Consider the following 22,626-nt stretch of genomic DNA (forward strand, 5'->3'; position numbering starts at 1 on the left):
TTTTGGTAGAAAAGTGGAAAAATACTCCTTTATTGAGGTCATTTCTCGACAAAGTGAGGTAACCATTTGCATAGAACAAACAATGTGCTTTCCGGGAAGCACGGACAACTCTTTCCGTACGCTCGCATCTTCCCTCTCGGGACACGAGCCCGCGTATAAATTGTGGGTGGCGTTCCATCCGATTGTCAAGTCAACCACAAAGAACAACAACAACAACGGTGGATTTTCGAAGCCGATCTGGTACGTGCAGCAACGCGGTTGGCCGGCGTGCGGCAATTGGGCCGCTGTCCGGCCCGAGGAGTCCATTCCTACGGCGGCTGCTCTTTGGCCCGACTCGCTTTCTGCGTGTAGAAGAGGATGTAGGCCTGCGCGCGGCACACTTGGTCCACGGAGCACACGTTCATCTCGGAGTCGTTGCAGTGGACCCAGAAACCTGCCGGTGGGAACGGACGGACCGATGGATGGATGGATGGAGCCCACCACATCTTGCAATGTTGGGGGGGAAAAAAGGCAAGAGACTGACCTCCCGCCGAGTTGTAGCAGTAGGCGGTGTAGTGTCCCGATCCGAAGCCTCTCCCATGATGCATGACCACGGCGGCCAGCTGGTAGAGGAAGCGCTTGGGTTTGCCGCAACAGTACGGAGCCATGTCGAGGAGCTGGTCGAAGGTCACGTGGACGCCGATTTTCTCCCGGTGATTGCGACCTGACCTCCTGAGTGGAAGGAAGGAGGTGATGTTTTTTTTTTAATGTATGTAGTACACCATTTTTTCAAATATGATTGTCTGAAATCTTACCTAAAGCGTTTCAGGTGGAGCCGCAGAACCTGAGGCATGTTGTGGACCATCAGTTGCTTTTGTGCTTGGGTGAGGAGGACCGCTTTGGACAAAGAGCGCCTTCGCGTGGCTGCCCAACAAGAAGAGCCTCCCTAAAAGTTCCCCGCCGCCGCGTCGGCGGAAACGCGTCCGGGCGGCCACCGGGCCAGCTCACCGTTACAGTAGTCGCAAGCGTAGATGTGGCCCTCCAGCGCCTCGCTCTCGGTGAACTTGGCCAACATTTCCGTGAGGTGACAGGAGTCGCGGGCGCCGTTCCTGTGGTACCGCTCGGGGAACTCCAGCGACAGGTCCCAGAAGGGCTCCACCGTGTCGGAGCGACGCCGGCACGCCGCGCACGTCACCTGCCTCGAGCGAGCGAGCGGGCGGACGGATCAGAGAGAGGGCCAAGGCCTCGGTGCCCGCGGACCACCGGACGGGGGCGAACCTGGCTTAGGAGCTGGCCGCGAAAGACGCTGTTGATCACGGCGAGGACCCGGCGGAGCAGGCGTTGGCGCGCGCCGGCGCTCTCCAGCTCCCGCTGGACCTTGTCCAGCAGCTCGCACAGGAACTCCTGCGCGTCCTGCTGGGCGTAGCCGCGGAAGGCCGGGATGAGCTGCCACACCGAGTGCAGCATGGCGAAGGGCGACACCAGCGCCCACTTGCCCGACCACATCACTCGGAACAGCGTGCGCAGCTCGTGGCACAGGGAGGCGCGCTTGGAGCCGGGCTCCGAGGCTTGGATCAGCTCCATGCTGCCGCCCCGCGAGGCCCCGCCACTCAGGCCGGCCGCCTTCCGGGGCGGCGGCGGCGGCGGCGGCACCCCACCCGCGGTCGGCCGCCTGCCGCCGGGGGCCGACGCCAGCAGCGCCTGGGCCGGTTCCAGGCGCAGAAAGCACTCCCTGAAGACGCACAGGTGGCTCAGCACTTGCAGGACAGAGTTCATGTAGCAGGTGTTGCCCAGGTTCCTCAAACCCGTGACCCCGGGGATGACGGCGGGGCGCAGCAGGACGGGCGAGCCGCCGTCCGGGGGCTCGGCGGAGGAGCCACTTTGGGACGAGGCGTCCTTCCGACACGTCCTTTTGCCGGCTCGCGACGGGCGGGGCTCCGGCGTTTCGGTCCTTTCCAAAGCCGTCGGAGTCTTCCCACGTAAGCGCGCGCTCTTCCTCAGCGGGGCGTGCTCCGCTTCCTCTCTTTTGCGCCTCTTGAGCGCTGACCTTCGCTCCCGGGCCTCCCGTTTGCGCTCCTCTTCCTCCCGCCCGGTCCGGCCGAGGCGGGTCAGGCCGGACCAGGCGCGAAAGACGCGGGCCGCCAGTGCCCGGCGACGGTGCCACGGGGCGGTGAACGGGTGGTCCTCGTCCCGTAGCCGCGAGCGGCCGCCGCCGGCCGAGCGGAGGGTGCGCCCGCTACGGGTGGTGACTTGGTAGCGTTGGCTCTGGATGGCGGCCAGCGTGCTCCGCAGCAGCTCCAGGTCCCCCGTGGCGTTGTCGTTGAGCACGTAGTCGTCGCACAGGTAGCAGAAGACGTAGAGCTGGTTGATCTCCATGGCCAGCGGGTGACGCTGGCGCTCAAAGTGGCGCAGGGCGTGCCCTCGGACGTAGCGCCCGCACGCCACGTGAGCGCAGCCCAGGCAGGCCCAGATGGACTCGCTGGTGTTGCAGTCCACGCAATGCCACTTTAGCGGGTTGAGGATGGAGTGATCCGGGGCCAGCCGCAGGCGCCCCACGTGCTCGCAGCGGTCCATCTTCACGCCGGCTCCGTGTCAGCGTGTCACCGCGGCAGCATGCTGACCGATGCCTGCGGAGGGAGCGCAAAACAAGCGCCTTTAGAATTTCCACGGCATTTCGGAAGGGACGTCCAACGGCGGCCGGTAGTCGCAAAAACGGCGCTCTGGCCAGGCACGCCTCAGGCTTATTTTAGGGGCCAACACTTGGTTTTCGCGGAAAAGGGCTATCACCATGGGAAATGACGTCAGCGAGTGGCAACAAGTTGTCTCGCACTTTAGTCAGCAATTTCTACACGGCCGCCAAGAGAAAAGACAACATTTTCCCTTGGGGAAAATGACAAACAAAATCAACGCGCTTATCGGGGGAAAAAAACAACAACAAGGAAGGGCTGCGCTAAAGTCAGCCGACATAAACAAGCTCGCGTGGAATGGACCGATTTGTAAACAAACACTCGGATAGAGTCCAAAATCAAAAGCAACGACTGAAAACATTCCACAGTCCAAATGCTTCAAATGAAATACGTCAAGCGTATTTTCAGGTTGTCAAATGACGTAGTAGTAGCAGTTTGACTGACGAGGCAGCATGCTAAGCTAAGTTTAGCGGGGCTCGCTTCCGCTTCGCCTCGAGCAGCCTTGGACTGCGGTTCGAAGCTCGCCGGGGCTCGTTCCGAGCGGAGGCCGACGAGCCGAACCGGCTCGATACAAGCCCAAAGGCCACGTACCGAGCTTGGCTTGTTCCGGACGGGGCGACGCTCAGTGCCGTGCTTTTATTAGACCTCGGAGGGGCGCCATCTTGTCAGCAGCTGTTGCGTGGTTGAGGTGGAGGTGAACGGTCTGCTCGGGGTGCAAAATGGGCTCGGGGGCCTGCGCCTTCTGATGACGTAACGGGGAAGCCCACCCGCCCCCGAGGAGATCGTTACATACACCACCAAATGGGACATGGCGTTTTTTTCTTGGTATACTATGCGCATGTGAAACGTTTGCTGAAACAAACACTTGAACTACGGGGTAAAATAGCGCCTTCTGCCAGGATCAATGCAGTACTGCAGTCCTCACCACAACAATCGCTCCTCGAATAAATTGCCGTCGTGCGGGGTACTAGTCCGGGAGGTCGAGTTCATGTTCGATTTAAGAGTCTTTCATTGACTGACGTGCTTCAGTCGGGGTGAATGAAATGGAAAGAAAAAAAATAACAACAACATGGAATAAGGGAAACAGCGCCCTCTGCCAGGATCAATGCAGTACTGCAGAGCGCCGTTCGCCAGCCACACACATGGCCCTGATTTGTAATCAAACACCTGACTCGTTTCCTGGCGTTGTCGAACTTGGGGAGCTTTTTCTTGCCTGGATGACTTTATTTACGACCCCGTGGATTTTTATCCTTTTCCGAATATTTTTTTTGGAGGGGGGATATAGAAATCCGGACAAGGATACTTTACCGCTGTATTGACTCATCATCGGCTGCCATTACGGGCCCTAGACGTCCATCTCATTTGAAGCAGGTAAGGCTAGCACCGAACGAATTTTTTTTTGTTGTTAAAGAGCCCATCAGCTGTCAGGCTCTTTAACAAAAAAATGGCTGAGTGTTGAGACCTACCGTATGCATGCATGTATATTTATGTGTATGTATGTATATATGTGCTAAGCAACACGCTTATTTATTTATATATTTATTCATGTATTTATTTATTAACTTACTTTTACCTATCTATTTATGTCTAAAATGCCTTTCCTATTCCTGCATCTTCACCCTCTTGCTACTGTGACAACAAAATTTCCAGAATACGGGATGAATAAAGTTATCCAATCCAATCCAATCCAAACCAACACACACAGACACACACACACACACACACCGACAGCCTTTTCGATTCCGCCCGTCGTTATTGGACGTCGATCGTGGTCAGGTTTTTCCTAGATGGAAAAGCTGGCATGATGAATTGAGCTCTTGACCCAATTTTGACTTTGCTGCCAATCAAGTGTCGGCTTCCAGGGAGGGTGATAGATGGCCGAGTTCGACCGGAGACCCGATGCCGGACGGATACGCGGCCCCCCCCTTTGAAGCCCGTGCCTAGGGCCCCGCGTAGGGCCCCGTGTCGGGGTCCCGCTGAGCGTGGCGGCTCCCCGTCTTTTCCTGTTCAGACCGCACGTCTGAGCGAGAGCCCACGTGTTATTGCAAGACGACGACGACGACGTCCGATCCATCGAAACCGCTGCCGATGCGCGCGCTCCACCGGTCCTTGCAGGCCTGTGTGGCTTTTCGCCGGGTACTCCCGTTTCCTCCCATATTCCAAAAACTTGCATGCTAGGCTGACTGGATACTCTAAATTGAAAAAAAATAATACTGCGCGCCATATGATTGCTGCTGCGCAGAGAAGACGAGAGTAGTGCGCAATTGCGCACGCGCACAGCTTAGAGGGCCGCGACCCTAGTGAGTATAAAGTGGTTCAGAAAATGAGACGAGATGAATGTCCTCTTTAGCGGTTGGAACCAAAGGCCGCTGCACCCAAAGTGGAATAGAAGTTGCACCCGCGAGTCGCAAGAGCCAAAAACCACACAATGAAGAGCTAGCTAAACAAATGACGCACTGGACGTGCTGAATATCCCAGTCCCGTCTTAAAATCAGGACCATTTTGTTGTTGTTTTTCTTTTGGAAAACAATCACGCGGCCCCCAGTGTAATATGGAATCGGATGGAGATACGAAACCATGGCGGGGCGACGGCCACGGTGAAAATGAGGGTTGGCGGCGGTGGCGGCGGCGGGCCCGAGCCGTCGCCGGCTAATAGCTCTCCAAAAAGCGCCATTCCTCTCCAATCCGTTTGAGGGCTTGATGTTATGATAGGTGTCGCGTTAAAATGAGCGGGGAAAATCCCGGCCCGGCCCCCCCTTCGTCGCCTTCCTCCGAGCGCTCGCTAGCGGCGCTGGTCGTGTTTGTCGGGCGCGCGGGAGATTAGCCGCGCCAGTGACAAGCGCGCCGTCTGATAGCGGATCCGCTCTGAATTACAGATGCGGCGGCTTTTTTTTTTTTTAATGGTATTTGAAATACTCGCCGCGGGCCGCCACTTCTCATTGTCGTGACACGACGAGCGTATTTGGGTGGGAGAAGCTCGGCTTGGCGCTTATTTAAATGAGAGCGAGTGGCGGGAATTAAAAGCAAATCTTGTGAAAAGGACAAAAGAGAAAGGACAAATTGTAATTAGTTTGATTTTTATTTTTTTTTTGCTGCTGCGTGGAGTCCATTAGAGACACCGGGCCGTCTGGATGCCGTGTTTTGATAGCTGATTTAAAAAGGAAAAAAAAAAAAACCGAAAATGAACCCCCCCTTTCCAGCCCTCTCTTTCTCGACAGACATGTCAGATGTAGTTGCGTCAACCGGGGCTGGGTGGCACTGTTGCCACGTCTGCCTCACTCACTCACTCTTTTGTGTTTTCCTGCCACGCTGGAGGACTACTAGTTACTAGTTCATTCATTTACCGTTCCGCTTGTCCGCACGGGGGCTCGCGGGGGTGCTCGAGCCTATCCCGTCTTCCAATGGGCGGGGTGACCGCCCGACCGCCCCTTCCAAAATGGCCGCCGTCGACGCCACCGCACGGAGAGGGCCGACGGGGACCGGTTTGCGTACTCGACACGGACCGAGAAGTGGCGGCAAACGAGCCGTCGGCACTCGTGGCCGTGGCCACGCTAGTACCCGTGCCAACGCTACGCTACGCTACGGCGGAGGTGGTCTTTTGTTTGGCTTCCTTTGCTCGTCGCTAGTTTGAGCTGGAGTTGGACCCCGTCGGTCGTTCCTTCCGCTTGAGCGTTTTATTCCACGGCGGGTTGGGTTTACCTCCCAATCCAAAAGCCCCTATTTGAGGGTGCCGCTTTAATATCTTTTGCTTCCCCTATGTTGTCCCGTAGTCCAGGTTTTGGTGGACGTTCTTGTTAATAAATCCTCCTTGAAGGCTATTTGCAATGTGTGTCTGGCTCATCATTGACTGAATCTTTCTGCTGTGGTAGTTGGGACTCCCTGGTATAGCTTACCATCAGGGGGAGTCGTAACACCTCCCAATCCCTCCCATAGCTCCCTCCATCCATCCATCCATCCATCCATCCCTACCCCCTGGTATCCTGGCACATCCTCGCCTAGCCTGTAATTCCTCATTTCATTTCCTTCACTCCACTCCATTCCACTCCACTCCTCCCCACTCCAATCCCATCCCCTCCTCTAGCATCCTCACCTCTCCTTTCATTTCCTTTTCCGCAGATAAGCGCGTGTCCATCGGCGCTAGCGAGACGATATTTATGACGACAAAAAAAAAAAGAAGAGAGAATGACATACATGATGAAATAAACACACGAACGTTAACGCGGAACTCTCTACCGGAGGTAAAAAGAGAGAAAGCCATTAAATGTGACATTTTTCACCTTGGCCGGCGCATTGTCACGGCGGCTCAGAAGCCAGAAGAAAAAGAGCGGATGGCCATGAAATGAAATAAAAATGCACGTTTTCATTTTCACATCCCATGTCCATTTGGACCAGATTCCATGCTCTCGAGCGGGCCCGTCACCTTCGACCCTTTATCGGCTGGACTGCCATCGTGAGGCGTCCGATCCGTCCGCGGTGGAAGGCGACCGGTTAAGTGGGGCAATGGCAAAGTTGGGACCGTGACATGGTGCGAACAAACAATTTAATTGAATTCTCCTCAAGTGGCCCGCGGCCAAGGGTGCACCTTTAATGCTCGTTTATATTCAAGCCGCTTTCTTTCCTGGCCTTTTCCCAGCATTTTTTTGTTTTGCCGCAGCAAAATATTCAGCACCTCCACTGAGCAACATAAAGAGCGCCGCCTTTGACCCTGGGACGTTTCAATTAGATGCGTGTGCGTATTGCTGACTGACTTTTACCGTGTGTGTGTGTGTGTGTGTGTGTGTGTGCTGATTAACTTGTCAACGGCCTTTTAAAAAGGTGTTTTTTTGAAAGGGATGTGTGTATAGACTGAGATTTGGATTGGATAACTTTATTCATCCCGTATTCGGGAAATTTCGTTGTCACAGTAGCAAGAGGGTGAGGATGCAGAAATAGGAAAGGCATTTTTAGACGTAAATAGATAGGTCATAAGTAAGTTAATAAATAAATACATGAATAAATATATAAATAAATAAGCGTGTGTGTATGTATATGTGTGTATATGTGTGTGTATGTGTGTATGTGAAGCGCTCCTTCCTGCAATGAGGGTGCAGCAGCAGCATTTGATCCACTCATTGAAATTTGAGGTCAAAAGGGCCTCCTCATGCGTCCAAGAAGGATGTCCGCACGTCCGCATACTTGGGGTCATCGGCATGGGTGGCTGCATATTGCCCACTAGTGGACAGGAGTGGAAGGGCAGCAACCTATTGTTTATTACCACCAAAATCGTTTGCGAAGGAGAATTGCGCGACCTTATATCGCAGAGCGGATTGTTGGAAACACTCTTATTGGCTGACGCGTAACCATTTAGCACGACAGTGTCATGAACATCATCTGGTTAATGGGCGGCCGTTCACCAGACACTCCAAGCCCTACAAACCCGCTTGGTCGTTTCAATCCAATCTACCTGATGGATAAAATACGTCAACATCATCTTAGGAGTAATAAGCCATTTTTTTCCAACTTGTACGCCGCATTTTTTCCCACGGAGCTCAGTGCTGCCCTGGCACGTTGTGGCCCAATGCAGTACTGCACCGACAATGCATTTGCATTGATTTAAAGCTGTTTGCACAAAAGACCATTGTTGGCAACCATGAATTTAGTTTGGAAAAACGTAAAGTTCTCCCGACTCTAGAATAAACTCCTAAAAAAACGATGGCTGCGATAAAAGAAGCGCGTTGTCGTACGTAGCGTCCGCTCGTCTCTTTTTTAGCACCTCGGCGGCGGCGGCGTCATTCCCAAAGTTGACGGAGTGTGACGCCGCGTAATTGCTTCGCCGAAGCCGACGCCGTCGATATGAATAATCTGCCGGGCGCGGCGGAGCGCGGCCCCCCCGAGCCCGACGCCGGCCAGCCGGAAAAACGTATTTGCACTTTCCTTCTCGGTCGCTCGCTGGCCTGTGCGGATGTGGGGGGTGTCACATGGGTGACCTCCTATCAGATGAGCTCTAAGTGACTGGGCGTGTCCAGAAAGGAAGGAAGGAAAGAAAGAAAGAAGGGAGGGAGGAAGTCGGAACAAAGTGAACACCGAGCCGAGTTCCACGTCCTATCCGTTTAAAGTGGTTGGCGCCCATCGGCGTCAATGGCGGCCAGTGAGATCATTGGGGGGAGCCTTTAAATAAGGGCTAGATGGAAATTGAGAAACCCACTTGACCCTTGACCTGAACGGCATCAAGTTCATTTCGACTGTCTGTCCACTTTTGGCCAGCCACTTTGTCAAAATTCAAACTTTGTTGGTCTGCTGTACCTTTTGCTTCTTATTTCTGTGTGTGTGTGTTTGGAGTTCCGCTACTGTGTATACAGCCTGTTTGTTTTTATCAGTAATCTTGAGGCGGGCTCCTTCTGTGTTGTTGCCTCACATTTCATCAGCCGACTTGCTTATCGGCTCCTCACACTCACACACACACACACACACACACACACACACACACACCATCGTGCCCTCGGTGTGTGTGCGCGCTACTTCGCGCCGTCCGGCATTTACGGTGAAATTTCCCCGCCGCTTCCTGTTTGTGGCATTTCGACTTCCCCTGGGACAATCCCCCTCCGATCCCATTGGCCGGAGAGTGGTGGCGGGACCGCTTGCGCTGCGGGAAATAAAACAGCTGAACGTGGTAGCGCTACCAAGCGCCTATTTTTAGCACCTCAATTAGCTCCAATGCGCTTTGGCTCGTTTCCATATTGACTAGAATTTAAAAGGGAGGATTTGATCAGGATTCACATGAGATTTTTTTTTTCTTCTCCCCACCTGTGACCACCCGTTCAGCCTCCTGCCCACAGTTGGACTTGCTGGGACCACGTCATTCCCTTCTTTACCTGAGAGTGAGCCTGTATCACCTGCGCCCCTCGCACCCCCTCGCTCCCCCTCCATTTTCTCTTCTTTTCTTTGGGCTGGCGCTCAGCCGTTACGTTCTCAAGGGAAGGGCAGACTGCTGGCGCCGTAGCAAATCAAGTGCATTGTTGCCGGCCAAAAGTCATCCAGAGGTTTGTTCCTCTCCTTGGCGTTCCCGTACTTATACAAGCCTTAAACATACAAATGCACTTATATAAACCTTCAATATACTTATATAGGCCTCAAACATAAATTATAATACAAAATATAGCACTGAATCAACTTACGAACAAATTCAACTTATGAACAATCGCTCGGAAACGAACTTTAACTCGTTCGTAAGTAGGGGAGCGTCTGTAGATGCTAGGTTTAGGGGACATTTTCAATTCAATGTCTATCTACCCCAAAAATAACAACCTGGTTTTAATGGATTCATTTTTTGACATTTCTGGAGCTTGTGGCTGTGCATTTTTTCCCCCAACATCAAGTCGTCATGCTAGGAGAAGATTAGGTCAAGTTTCTTTCGTCTTTTTTTGATTTCTCCAAGATCAATGAGTTTCTGGCCCAGTCGTCTGGATCAGAGGCCGACGCCGGCGTTTGACGGAAAATTAAACAAATAAACTGCAATAGCGTTCACCCGACGCTGACCCGACCCGCCGACCTCGGGGGCGCTCCGGCCGGGGTCGCGACCCCTCAAAAGGAGGGGCCTCAATGCGTCGCAGCGGACAAAAGCTCACCTCGTTAGGAGGACAAACGACACCTCCGCGGCGACGACGACTTAACCGATTGAACCCTCCACGTCAATCGCTGTCGACGGGTGTCCAAAAAAGACCAGGAGCCGTAGTGGCCATTTCCCGAGAAAGCGCCACCCACGTAAATGGCGTCCCTCTAATAAGCCTCCATTTGCGTCCCCGCGCTCGCGCGATTTTTATCAGCGTGCCAAGAAAATGTTTGCCTTTGGAAAAAGTCGCCACGTGTAAACAAGATAAGCCGGCGGCGCCAACAACATGGGCTTTTCTTACTAATACAGTGGTACCTCGACATACGATCGTAATCCGTTCCGAGACTGAGATCGTATGACGAGATTCTCGTCACTCGAGCGGACCTTTTCCATTGAAATGAATGGAAAACAAATGAATTTGTTCCAGCCCTCTGAAAAAAACACCAAAAACAGGATATTGGATTGGAAAAAAATGTTTGATTTCTTCTAATTCGCCATCTATTATCATCGGTTTTTTTCCACGATAACGCACTCATAAACGGAACAAACAAATTTAAATGAACTTGGATTCATATATACAGACACTCAAACATACGTTTAATGTAACTTTACACAAAACTGAATTCTAGTTTTGTCTTTTGTTACCTTGGTTTTCCGGGTTGTCGGTTTGCCACGCCTCCACCCACCCTCACGTTCGCTATCGATGGACTGTTTGCTGTTGTACTATTGCCTTCAAAATATTCCCAAAATGATGCACACAAATGTCCTCCTCACAATAGGATAACCCACGACCACTTGCCAACGAGAAATACGTAGTCTTGAAAGAACCATCGCGGGAGCTTCTTTCCTTAGAAAGAATAACAGGAAATACAAAAGGATATGGAGCTTACCCACGTATTGATTGTGGGTAATGAAGTTTTATTCTGAGAAAGGTTGCCATTGCCTAGAATTTTGTATGACGAGCGGTCGTATGACGAGGTACCACTGTATCAGGAAAAAGGGGGAAAGGGCCCCGCCGTCGACTTGGTTTGGAAATCAGCGGCGGTGGAATAAGGCTCAATTGCTTTGGAGTGGAACGTCAGGCCGGCTCGTTGATTTGCCCGCTTTGTCTCCAAACTCTCTTTGCACGCCGTGTGGAATAACATACCTTGTACAGCCCCCCCCCCCCCCCCCCCTCGCCGTCTGGCGATCTAGCGCGATTACGTAGCAAAGTGTTTTTCCAACGACTGGCGCCACCCGCGGCCACGTAAACAATAAACACACACGTCGCCTACGTGCCGGTCTCCGCGTGTCGCGCGCTTCGTTCAGCCCGTTTTTTTTTTCGTTTTTTTTTCCGGGTGTCGAGCGAGCACCCACGCCACCCCGGGGTCGCCCCGACTTAGCCCGCCGCTCGCTATCCGCTCATCTGTCTGGCGCTCGCGTTACACGCAACAAATTGTCTGTCGCTTCAAAGTGGCCCGCCGGTGATTAGGGGGCCGTTAAGGGGGGGGGGGGGGGGGGGGGGCGCTAAGGGGGAGGCGGCTAAGTGGGGGCCGCCGAGAGGTGGCCGCTCCGCCATCGCCAGTCAACCCGCAAAGGAATGCCGAGCGAACGCCCCCGGAGATGCGCACGTTCCTTCTCTGGTTTGAAGCAAACGTTGAAATCCACGCCATCTCGCGCGTGGAACAAAGCCAACAACAACCAAAAGGCGGCTTCTGTGAAAAGTCAGGGCAGCAAATGATTGGGAAACACATTGTTGCCAGCTGTTTTCCACTGGCTCTCACACATTTAGTAGTGTTTGCCTGCTTAGACAAAAGCTCACGCTGGCTTGACCCCATATGACATGTGAGCTGTCATCATTGGGCCCTGCTTGCTTGCTTGCTTGCTTGCTTGCTTGCTTGCTTCTTTTCTTCTTTTGAATATTAAAGCAAAACCTAGTGGCCTCTTTCCCACTTCCGATCGGCTTGAAGATTAAAAAAAAAGCCAACAACAAAACTCCACTCCCTGGAATCTGATCGGAGGCGGCAGCATACTACTACATACTACAGACGCTCCCCTACTTAGGAACATTCGAGTTACGAACAACGGTACATACGAACATGTCTTCAAATTGCGTTTATGTCGAAAAATGTCCGTAAGTTCAATTTTGTATTGCGCGCCTTTTTCCGAGTAGTGCTTCTTTCCGCCGCTAATACCGACATAGATTATAATACAAAATATAGCAGTGAGCAACTTCCGAACAAATTCAATTTATGAACAATCGCTCGGAACCTAACTAACTCGTTCGCAAGTAGGGCAGCGTCTGTATATGTATTGCTCTGTTTTGAAGCCCGCCTCCAGTGGCCATCTCCGGCACTGCGTCCTTTCAAAACCCCTTTTACACGGCGCCGGTCGCGGCCTGGAGTCGACGCCTCGTTGACAAATCCAAAGGTACAAAAGCGACGAGGCTCGCTTGACTTGCTCCGTCGCCGTACGACGACGGAGACGACGGCGTTCCGACGCGTCTTCATCCAAGCGCCGCTCGGCGCCGACACTGCGCAGGTGTAGTGGAACGTGATTACCGCCTGCGAGGAGAAAAAAGGAGGCGGCCGGGTCTTCGGCAAATGACTTTTTTTGCCAGCCGCCTCCTCCTCCTCCTCCTCCTCCTCCTCTTCTATCGCCAAATGGCAGCGATGATCTGGCGTGCCAAACGTTCCCATTCAATTACCTTCTCTTTCTCATTCAAGTCGTAATTGAGTCGCTTCAAAGGCCTGCGGGCGCCGCTCTAAATGGCGCAATCGTGACGGCGATTGGCCATTAGTCGGGCGTCGAGTGCGCCCCTCCTCACCCTCGCTCGTACGCTCGTTAAAGCACAGAACCCCCCCCCCCCCCGAACCCCACACCCATCCGTCCAACCATCGGCTCGGGCCATCCGTTCGACGGCGATGGTAAAAATAGGCCGTGGCGTATTTAATTGTTCATTTGCGAGGACGCGCTCATCTGGAGGTGAGCGCCATTGTCTCCGATGAACGCCAGTGGAAATAAGCCTCCCTCTTAAGTTATTCATAGAAGTGCTGATTGCGGGCGCTCGTCAAGGCTAAATGAGCTGCACGCGCGCTTGTTATTGTGGAGTAATTAGGACAGCCGTGGCGCCGCTCCCACGCCACGGCGGGGTCACTTCAATGGTTTCTCGGCGGAATTGCGATGGGGCGAGCCGGCCCCTTCTTATCTCGTCCAATTAATCGGCGCTCGCTCGCTCGCGTCGTGGCACAATTATTCAAAGCCGGTCGGCGCAAACCGGCCCCGGCGGGATGGCGTCGTACTCGAACGTAGTAGTCAAAGCGAAGAGGTTGTTTCAAAATGTCGGCGTTTCGTCTTGACAAAAGTCACGCAAAGAAATAAGTCAAAGCGTTTTAGCTTGGCAAACATGTTCTGTTGGGATCCCATCGTGGGCCCAGATAGCTAGCTAGCCGCCAATACAGGCGCTCCCCTACTTACCAACGAGTTAGGTTCCGAGCGATTGTTCATAAGTTGAATTTGTTTGTAAGTTGATTCAGTGCTATATTTTGTATTATAATTTGTTTAAGGCCTATATAAGTATATTGAAGGTTTATATAAGTGCATTTGTATGTTTAAGGCTTGTATAAGTAACACGCATTGGTTTGTACTGAAAAAAAACATTTAATAAAATGGAGAGAATATGTACAGTACTGTATAGAGAGAGAGAGATTTATGTATTAGAAAGTGGCCGAAAGAAGCGATCTAATGACGATTGCACAGTTCTCTTCTTTTTTTCATCATAAATGATGCGGTAGCACTGTATGGCATCATTCAATTGATTTGCAAGCTTTGTGCAACGTTCAATATTTGGGTCCTGCTGCTCGATCTTTATGTTTATAAATGGTACTGACGGTCGAACGAATCAATTTGTATTCACGTGCAACGCGCATCAAGCTTCGTTATTATTGCCACTCATTTCAAATGAAATGGCTTGCCTCTTCCTTGCACCTCCCTCAATAGAAGCCTTTCGCTTTTCACCAACCATATTGAATAATGGATGCACGAGATATTTAATGATAAAAATGAAAAGGTTCTTTGCGCACTGGAGATAGGTTCACGCACTTCCGCATTGCAACGAATTGGTCAGAAGAAGGTAGATGCTGGGTGAGCTGAGCTCTGACAGCGCCAGGCGTCGTCGGTATTAGCGGCGGAAAGAAGCACTACTCGGAAAAAAATACAAAATGGAACTTACGAACATTTTTCGACATAAACGCAATTTGCAGACATGTTGGTATGTACCGTTTTTCGTAAGTCGTATGTTCGTAAGTAGGGGAGCGTCTGTAGGCCTAGCCATATCGTCAACCAATGGCAATCATCAGATAAAACGGCGGACAAGAAGCGCCGGGTTAATCTGCGACTCTTCTCGGAGTTTCTTTTTTTTTTTTCTTTCGTTCAAGGTTTTCCCAAACCCTCCAGGAAAGCACCGGCGACAACGTGGCCGTCAAAGATAGCGAGCGCGCCATTGAACGCGCACAGTTCCAGACGGACGGCCGCCTGCGCCGGCGCGCTTTGTAAATAGTCTAATCTATATGGTAATAGTGTTGTAGGCTACACGGGCGGAATGGGACGCTGATAACATTGTGACTGGAGGCCTTCTATGGTAATTGTTATCAAAGGTTATTTGGGATGACACGGGCGCCATTGGCCGCCCGCGCTTATTTACGATATGAATTATGATAAGCGCCAACGCCGCCCGGCCGGCAGATCCGATAAATGGCGATCGGTAATCACGCCGCTTTGTTCTGCCTTGATTTGCCCGCGCTTTTTATTGAAGGAAACGCACGCGTCAGTCGCCGGGAGCGCCGCCACGATTTACCGCGTTTGCACCCTGACGTTTTCATTTGGGCCTACGTTGGCCTTCCGGGACGCCCGTCCATTCCGACTCCATTTCAAAGCCACGTCATCAAAATGGTCTTTTTTAACACGTTTCACGTGCCGTTGGCCGCCGTCGACGTCCAATGCATTTTGACTGATCCGTTTTTTTTTCAGAATAAGCAAATTCAGTACAGACGTTCCCCTACTTACGAACATACGACTTACGAACAACGGTACATACGAACATGTCTGCAAATTGCGTTTATGTCGAAAAATGTTCGTAAGTTCGATTTTTTATTTTTTTCTGAGTAGTGCTTCTTTCCGCCGCTAATACCGACGACGCCTGGCGCTGTCAGAGCTCAGCTCACCTAGCATCTACCTTCCTCTGCCCAGTCCGTTGCAATGCGGAAGTGCGTGAACGTATCTCCAGTGCGCAAAGAACCTTTTTCATTTGTATCATTAAATATCTCGTGCAGCCATTATTCAATATTGTTGGTGAAAAGCGAAAGGCCTCTAGTGAGGGAGGTGCAAGGAAGAGGCAAGCCATTTCATTTGAAACGAGTGGCAATAATAACGAAGCTTGATGCGCTTGAGAGTGGTGAGCGTTGCACGGGAATACAACTTGAATCGTTGGACCGTCAATACCATTTATAAACAGAAAGATGGAGCAGCAGGACCCAAATATTGAACGTTGCACAAAGTATATAAGGCTTCAATATACTTATATAGGCCTTAAACATAAATTATAATACAAAATATAGCACTGAATCAACTTACAAACAAATTCAATTTATGAACAATCGCTCGGAACCGAACTCCTTTGTTGGTAAGTAGGGGAGCGTCTGTATGAAAGACTCACGCCGTATGAGGAGGCCAAGATCATTTAAAGAGCAAAAACGCGTACGAGTTGACTTTTTCTTCTTCTTTCTGTCATTGCAAAGACGAGAAAGTTCGGCGGGGCTTCCCGCCGATGAAAGGCAGAATTAGCCCGCCAACAAGGACGAGGTGAAGGACTTCACAAGAAGACAAATTCTCCGGCGCCCGGCCCCGAGATTAGCGGGCGATACTGACAATGTGGGAAGCTTTTCTTTCTTTCCTTCCCTTTTTTTTTAAGATGAGACGCGATGTGTACTTTTTGGCAAGAACATCCCGCGTGGGCTGGCGAGCGCTTAATCTGCCTTGACGCCGTCTTCATTTGAATAAAGATGCTGTCAGGGCCCACACGGAGGGGGGAGGAGGGCGGAGGGAGGGAAGGGGGGAGGGAGGGAGGGACGGAGGGAGGGAGGTTATACTTCCCACCTGAGGAGAGAAGATGGAGAAAAAAGAAAGTTGGGCTGGCGTGTCCTTATTTTCTTGGGCCCCAAGTTGCAACTTTTGGGAAAGAAAGGCCCCCCCCCGCGCCCTATCTCCCGGGGCTTGGCGGGCAGGTCGGCGGCGGATAGCGCGCCCACATTGCGTTGTGCTCCGGCGCGAAACGCCTCGCGTCCGGATTTGTCCGCTTGCGTGTAAAGGCGGGCATCCTTTCACCCAAATTAATACGAACGGCGGCAGCGGTGGCGCGTAAGCCCCCCCCCCTTCCGCGTTCTTGTCCTAATCTCTGCCGATTCGGCGGCCGGACGGCGATAACGCCTCCGTCTCTCTTCCACCCTCGACTTCCTTTTTTTCCCCGCGCGGCCGAGCAAAAAAACCCAAAGCGCTTTAGCGGTGGGAGAAAATCACTTTGCGCCTCCCGCCAGGGGGAAAATGAACTTTTGAAAGGGCCCACGTCCAATCGGCTTCCTGTTCCTTTGCCACTGTGGAAAGCACTTCTTGGGCCCACCTTTTCTCTTCACCTTCTTTGTAGTACACGAGTCGTGCTCTGAAGGCCTCGTACGGTGTTTGTAAGGTTTTTTGGGGGTTTGTAAGGGGAATCATAATCATTTATAAGGGCAGTTATCGGCAGAGGTTGACAGGTATGCAAACGTTCCAACTTTTCCAACAGCAAGCTGTATTGATGTCGATGTATACAGGCCACAATCCATTGGGTGTATTGACAAAAGAACTACTACATATCCCAGCAGTCACTGCGCAGTACTTTGTCTATGGGAAAAGAGTAGAGTTGGTGTACCCTATCAACTGATTCATTTTATTTTATCGTGATAACAATTTTAGTATTGGTCCATATATAAAGCGCACTGGATTATTAGGCGCCCTGTCTATTTTGGAGAAAATGGAAGACTTTTATGTGCGCCTTATAGTCGTGAAAATACGGTACTCATGAGGAAAAAGTCATCAGTCCACCAATCCAATTCTCCTTTTCAAACGCTTCAGAGAGATTGCCAACCCCCCAAAAACATTTCTAGGAGATTCGTGACATCCGTTTTGTTCTTGTTGGGACGATAAGTTTGCGGTGAAAGAAGGTGGAGGTCGCCAGAGCGCTTCTTGTTCTTCCGCCTCTTTATCTTCCCAATGTGGCCGACAAAGACGTCTCATCGGAGCCTTCCAAAAGCGCCATTATGCCTGGAACAATTGCTGAAAAGCAACCCAAAAAGAGGCTCCAGCGATATCTCCGATGGCGCCCAACATCAATTGGCCGCAATGTTAATCAATTTGGGCTCTTTGAAGTCAGTCGCCGGCGCTGGGGCGCAGGTTAAGGAGGAGCTTGGAGGAGGGAGAACGCACCCCCAAAACACTTAGCGCCCCATTAGCATAAAGCGATAGCGCTATCAGAAACGGGCCGTCGTCGTGACCCCGGAGCTTCTCCCCCCCCACCCGTCCCCCGGTGAGGAGGACTTATCTGGGATGTGCAGAGGCCTCGCCGCTCTCCTGAGGAGGGGGGGGTGGAAGGGGGGCCCCTGGCGGTGGGGGGGGGGGGGGGGTTGTCATTGGACGCGTCCTCTAACGCCTCCGGAATCGGGCCGATAATAACGATCATCAACTTTATTCCTGTCCAACAGGCGCCCCATAAAAAGAGAAGAAATCCGTCTTCCTGGTAACCTTGGCAACCGCACACACGGGGGAAAAAAAAATCACATAAATGTCACCTGGAACTGACGGTGAGCGGCTAAATAAAGCGCGAGTGGAAAAAAAAAAAACACAGCTAGGAAACGAAGCCAACTATCGTTGGTTCCGTTTTGTAGTCAACTATGGGAAAGTTGACTTTCCGTCCCTGGGAGGACATCACCCCATCGTCTTCGGACAGTTTGGACACTGCCACCTTTTCTTGGGCTTTTGGCTGGATGTGTGTGTGTTCTATGTTCTATCCTATGTTCTATGTTCTATGTTCTATGTCAGGGGTAGGGAACCTATGGCTCGGGAGCCATATGTGGCTCTTTCCATGGGTGCGTATGGCTCTCCACTAACCTGTGAGGTAAAAGATGGAAATCAGTGGTGAGAGAGCTGAGTCCCGAACGCACTAATATGAGCGTCACTGTGGCGTTGACACTACCTCTACCACCACTTTAATCATAATTTTGTGTTTTATTACTCTTCTGCATGCATAATCTCATTGATACTGATTGATTAGCAACAGCATAACAATGTTGTCAAAAGAATTCAGAGACTTTTTGTACTTTAAAAGTGGTGAAATGACAAAAAAAAAAACCACTTCATGTATTTTTACTTTTCAATTCTGAGAATGGCTCTCAAGAAATAACATTAGAAAATATGAATTGTTTATGGCTCTCTCTGTCAAAAAAGGAAGCCAAACGCTGGGCCGCCACCGCCGCACCTGTCCCGTTTCCGCCGCCCCCGCCGCCGCACCTGTCCCGGTTCCACCCTCCTCCCAAAGCGACGAAAGCGTCGGCGGCGACACAATGGCGACACATTTCTTGAAGGTAAGGCACTTTGTCAAGCGCTTAGCGCACATGTATCACTTTGCCATTATGATGCAAATGATAAGCGGCGAGCGCTCGGCGTTGGCCGCACCTCCGGCATCCTTGCCTTCCCGCTCGTCTCGGCGGCGATGGCGGCGGCGGCGGCGGCGGCGTATCGCTTTTGTTTGAGCCGATGGGATCTGCGGCGATCGCGTGTTTACCCGCTACCTTATCTCTCGGAGGAACCTCCGTCACGGCCGCTGGAGGAGAGTAACGAGCGCCGCTTTTTGCGCCGTGTTTTCCTTTTCTTTCCGAGGCGGGCCTTTTGTGTGCGTATGCTAATAGGCCCGCTAACACCCTTTCACACTGTTTGTTTGGCGAAATGATGCAACTTGCCAGACATCCCCGTTTTTTTTCCCGCTGACGTTCACATTTTTCTCCGTGTCTTTCTTTCTCTCGTCGTCGGAGGGGGAGGATGTGGGAGTGGGCTACGGTGTGGGGGGGGGGGGGCGCTATCCACAAAGGTTTTGTCATCAATGCGCGGCTGACAATAGCGACAAAAACATTAAAGGGAGAAAAGATGTGTTTCTGTGTTAAACAATTAGTGCTGCGGCATTAGCGGCGATCAGAGGGGAGACAAAAGGGGGGCTTTACCCCACCACCCCCACACAAAGACGCAAATACAAACGCGCCCAGCCCAGCCGCTTCTTCCGCCGGCGGCCCGTCCGACGCGCCGTCGGGCCGGCTTTGCGTTCCCGGACCAAATCCAAAATCTGGGGAAAGCTTTTTTCGAAGGAAGGCCCGCATCAAAACATGCATACAGACGCTCCCCTACTTACGAACATTCGACTTACGAACAACGCTACATACGAACATGTCTGCAAATTGCGTTGATGTCGAAAAATGTTTGTAAGTTCGATTTTTTTGTATTGCGCGCCTTTTTCCAAGTAGTGCTTCTTTCCGCCGCTAATACCGACGACGCCTGGCGCTGTGAAAGCTCAGCTCACCTAGAATCCACCTTCCTCTGCCCAGTTCGTTGCAATGCGGAAGTGCGTGAACGTATCTCCATCTCAATCGGGAGGCCGACGATTCGTTCATTGGCCGGAGTGGATTGGACGTCAACGAGTGAAATAATCACCCCCCCAGGAGACGGACGTTTCTGAGGCGTCGGCGCACGCGGCACGGGACCCCCCCCCCCCCCCCGACCTCCCTCCCGCCCCGCCGTCTCCCCGTCGGCGTCTGGTGTACGCGGACGTCAATGGCGGCAGTGTTTGGGCGCCACTTAACCCCGTGACCGTCGGTGGAATGAGCCCCTTCAGAACGGAGCGCTAGGCTTCTGACCCCCCGCCGCGACCGCGGTGTAGGTTACGGCCCCGGGAGGGGTCCGGCCGGGCGGGGCGGGCGGGGCGGTGTGCGGCGCAGGAGCGGGCGCACTGTGCACGCTTCCGCACAAAAATGGCCTTTTCAATAAAAACTAGCAAAGCGTAAAGGAGCCAAAAATGGACGAAAGAGAAAATACTTTGATGGTGTCAAACGTTGGCACTTTGCTGCTTTTTGCCCGGCTGAAAGTCGGGACCAAGGGAGCGCCGTATTTTGTCTCCATTTGAGAAAAGTGGGAGGGGGCACAGCTGGGTGTTTAGACTGGGCCCCTGCGTCCCGGCATCCCGGCGCCCCCCCCGCACGCTGCCTCCGTCTACCTGCATGAGGGAGGAAGTGGCTGCTGTTCCCACTTTCAAGCCAGGAAGTGTTTGATTCCTCCACTTCAAGAAAGCTTCATCAAAAGTGCTGACTGACGAGACGGCGACCCCCACCTCCCCCCTCTTTGATTCACAGGACCACCTTTCATTCCATTCACAAAAAAACACATTAACCGCGTGCGTGCGGCAGGTGTTGCGCTGCCCTTCAGTCGCCATCGGATGAAAGCGTTTGGTGTAAAGGCATCACGCCTCAATGCTGGCAAATATGCCACTATTCTATTTTCGTCACTTTTTTTCTAAATCGTATCCAAAAACGGCTATGGTCGTCGCGTCAAAGCGTCACGTGGGGCCGAATTCCGGTCGAAAAAAACAGCCACTCGTCATCCGGAAAATTCCATGGTTGCCATAATATTTGGACTCCCTCAAGTTAGCCGTTAGTGCCTTGTTCGCTTTTCATCTTCAGCTGTTGTTTTGCTTGGAAGGAAGCCGGCCCGATCGGCCAAACGATTGGCCGGCGAGACCAGACCAGACCAGACGAGAAAGTTCCCGGCTCCAGTTGGGGTGTACTCGTCTCTCTCGTGGAAAAGTTGGGAAATAGGACACAATTGAATGCCTTTTTTTATGTCTGTCATCACTCGTAATTGGATGCAAAGTCTTTCTTATCCGGCTCGGTCGCCGTCATCTGAGGGCGCTTTTGATATTTGAATATCGGGCGCCGGGGACGGCTCCCGGGCAACGTGCGGCGCCCCGATAGACCGTCGGCCCGCGTCGGCTCCACGCCGACGGCGTGCTTGGGCCGGCTTTTTATCGCCAGGGCGCAGGCCGCAAATTCCAGCCGGCGGGACCCGGGTTCGCTCACCTGGACGTCCGGGGGCCGTGGAATCGACAAAAACATGTTCTTTCATTTAGTTTTGATTTTTGTTGACGCCAAAACTCCTTGGAGTACTTTGACGTCGCGGTCGCAAACACGTCCAAGTTTTCAAATCCGAGTCGCCCGGCTTCGCTCGCCCGTCGGCACAGGTAGATAAACAAAGCGCGGGTCAACGTGAGGTCGCATTCCTCGGTCCGCTCAACTGCGCCCTCCCGCTTCCCACGATTGGACGTCCTTGGGCCTCCGAATCTATAACCACCAATGAGCGCCCGACTTTGCGGCGACCTTTGGCGCCGCCCCCTCCCCTTTGCGGAAAATGGAAATGGCTTAGCGTTATCTGGGTCGCCCCGGCAACCATCGGAGTCCCCCATCTCGCCACGGAGGAGGAGAAATGAGTTGGGAACGGGCCGCGCAGAGGCGCGGATTAAACATGATCCCGCCGACGGCCCGTCAATCAAAAGTCGCCTTCCTGGAAAATGAAGCCGGCTTTTGATTGGCGCCCTAAAAAGCCCGTTTGGCCTCTTAAAAACAAACCAGACCACGGATGCGTTTGGTCAGGCGGCCCGAGATGGACCGGCCCTCTCCGCTAGATGTATGCATTTGAATGATTTTTGTATAAGAGTGTATTTAATTTGAGACTGGGGCAAACTGGAGGTCACCCTGCTGGGTCCATCTTATTGACGTAACACCTCTTTACTGGGGGAGATACACCTCCATGCAACCCAGACACCCAGATGCAAGTTTGCAATGAAGATCTGCGAAGGACTCATAAATTGCTTTGACTTGGACGCCGGCAGTTTACCTTCTAAAGAAATTATTATGCTTATACTGCAAATTCTTACCCAGGTGTTTTGTTTTGATCTAATATGAGCAGTAGTTTTTTGACCTTAATGGTGTTATTCGGTTAGCTTATGCAATTGTTTTGAATCAGATTACAATAAATGTTTTGAGTATGGCGCGACTAAATGGAGAGAAGAGTATGCCGCTCTTCAGAATCCTCCTGGATGAAGACGGATTGGGAGTGATTTTTAACTTGCAAGTTGTAACCAATGTATGTTTAAAGATGTCTTCCATGTTAATTAAATTGTATTAATAATGAATCCATCAGATTCCAATTGGAGGTTGGCAGCGGAGGAACGAACGTCGGCCTCCGCTTCAAACCGATTGGAGGTCTTTG

At 52.1% G+C, this 22,626-nt stretch overlaps 1 protein-coding gene and 1 long non-coding RNA gene across 3 annotated transcripts in view; one reads left to right on the top strand and one right to left on the bottom strand.

Moving 5' to 3' along the window:
- The window catches only part of usp44 (ubiquitin specific peptidase 44), a 26,128-nt gene continuing 3,502 nt past the window's right edge, over positions 1–22,626 (bottom strand). Inside the window, exons 1-6 of one of the 2 annotated variants that reach the window (XM_077594148.1) lie at positions 3,258–3,537; positions 1,258–2,606; positions 988–1,174; positions 795–903; positions 524–711; positions 1–433 (exon numbers count right to left, since the gene is read on the bottom strand). In XM_077594148.1, coding sequence (XP_077450274.1) covers positions 309–433; positions 524–711; positions 795–903; positions 988–1,174; positions 1,258–2,553 — 1,905 coding nt within the window. In that variant the 5' untranslated portion in view covers positions 2,554–2,606; positions 3,258–3,537 and the 3' untranslated portion in view covers positions 1–308. Of the gene's footprint in view, positions 434–523; positions 712–794; positions 904–987; positions 1,175–1,257; positions 2,607–3,257; positions 3,538–22,626 lie in introns of those variants that run through there. The other variant, XM_077594149.1, reaches the window with a different exon arrangement.
- The window catches only part of LOC144069080 (uncharacterized), a 23,792-nt gene continuing 2,999 nt past the window's right edge, over positions 1,834–22,626 (top strand). The window contains exons 1-2 of the long non-coding RNA XR_013298380.1: positions 1,834–4,037; positions 18,766–18,902. This is a non-coding gene — a long non-coding RNA (uncharacterized LOC144069080). The remainder of the gene's footprint in view (positions 4,038–18,765; positions 18,903–22,626) is intronic.

This window comes from Stigmatopora argus, chromosome 23 (genome assembly GCF_051989625.1).
Source record: "Stigmatopora argus isolate UIUO_Sarg chromosome 23, RoL_Sarg_1.0, whole genome shotgun sequence".
Classification (NCBI taxonomy): domain Eukaryota; kingdom Metazoa; phylum Chordata; class Actinopteri; order Syngnathiformes; family Syngnathidae; genus Stigmatopora; species Stigmatopora argus.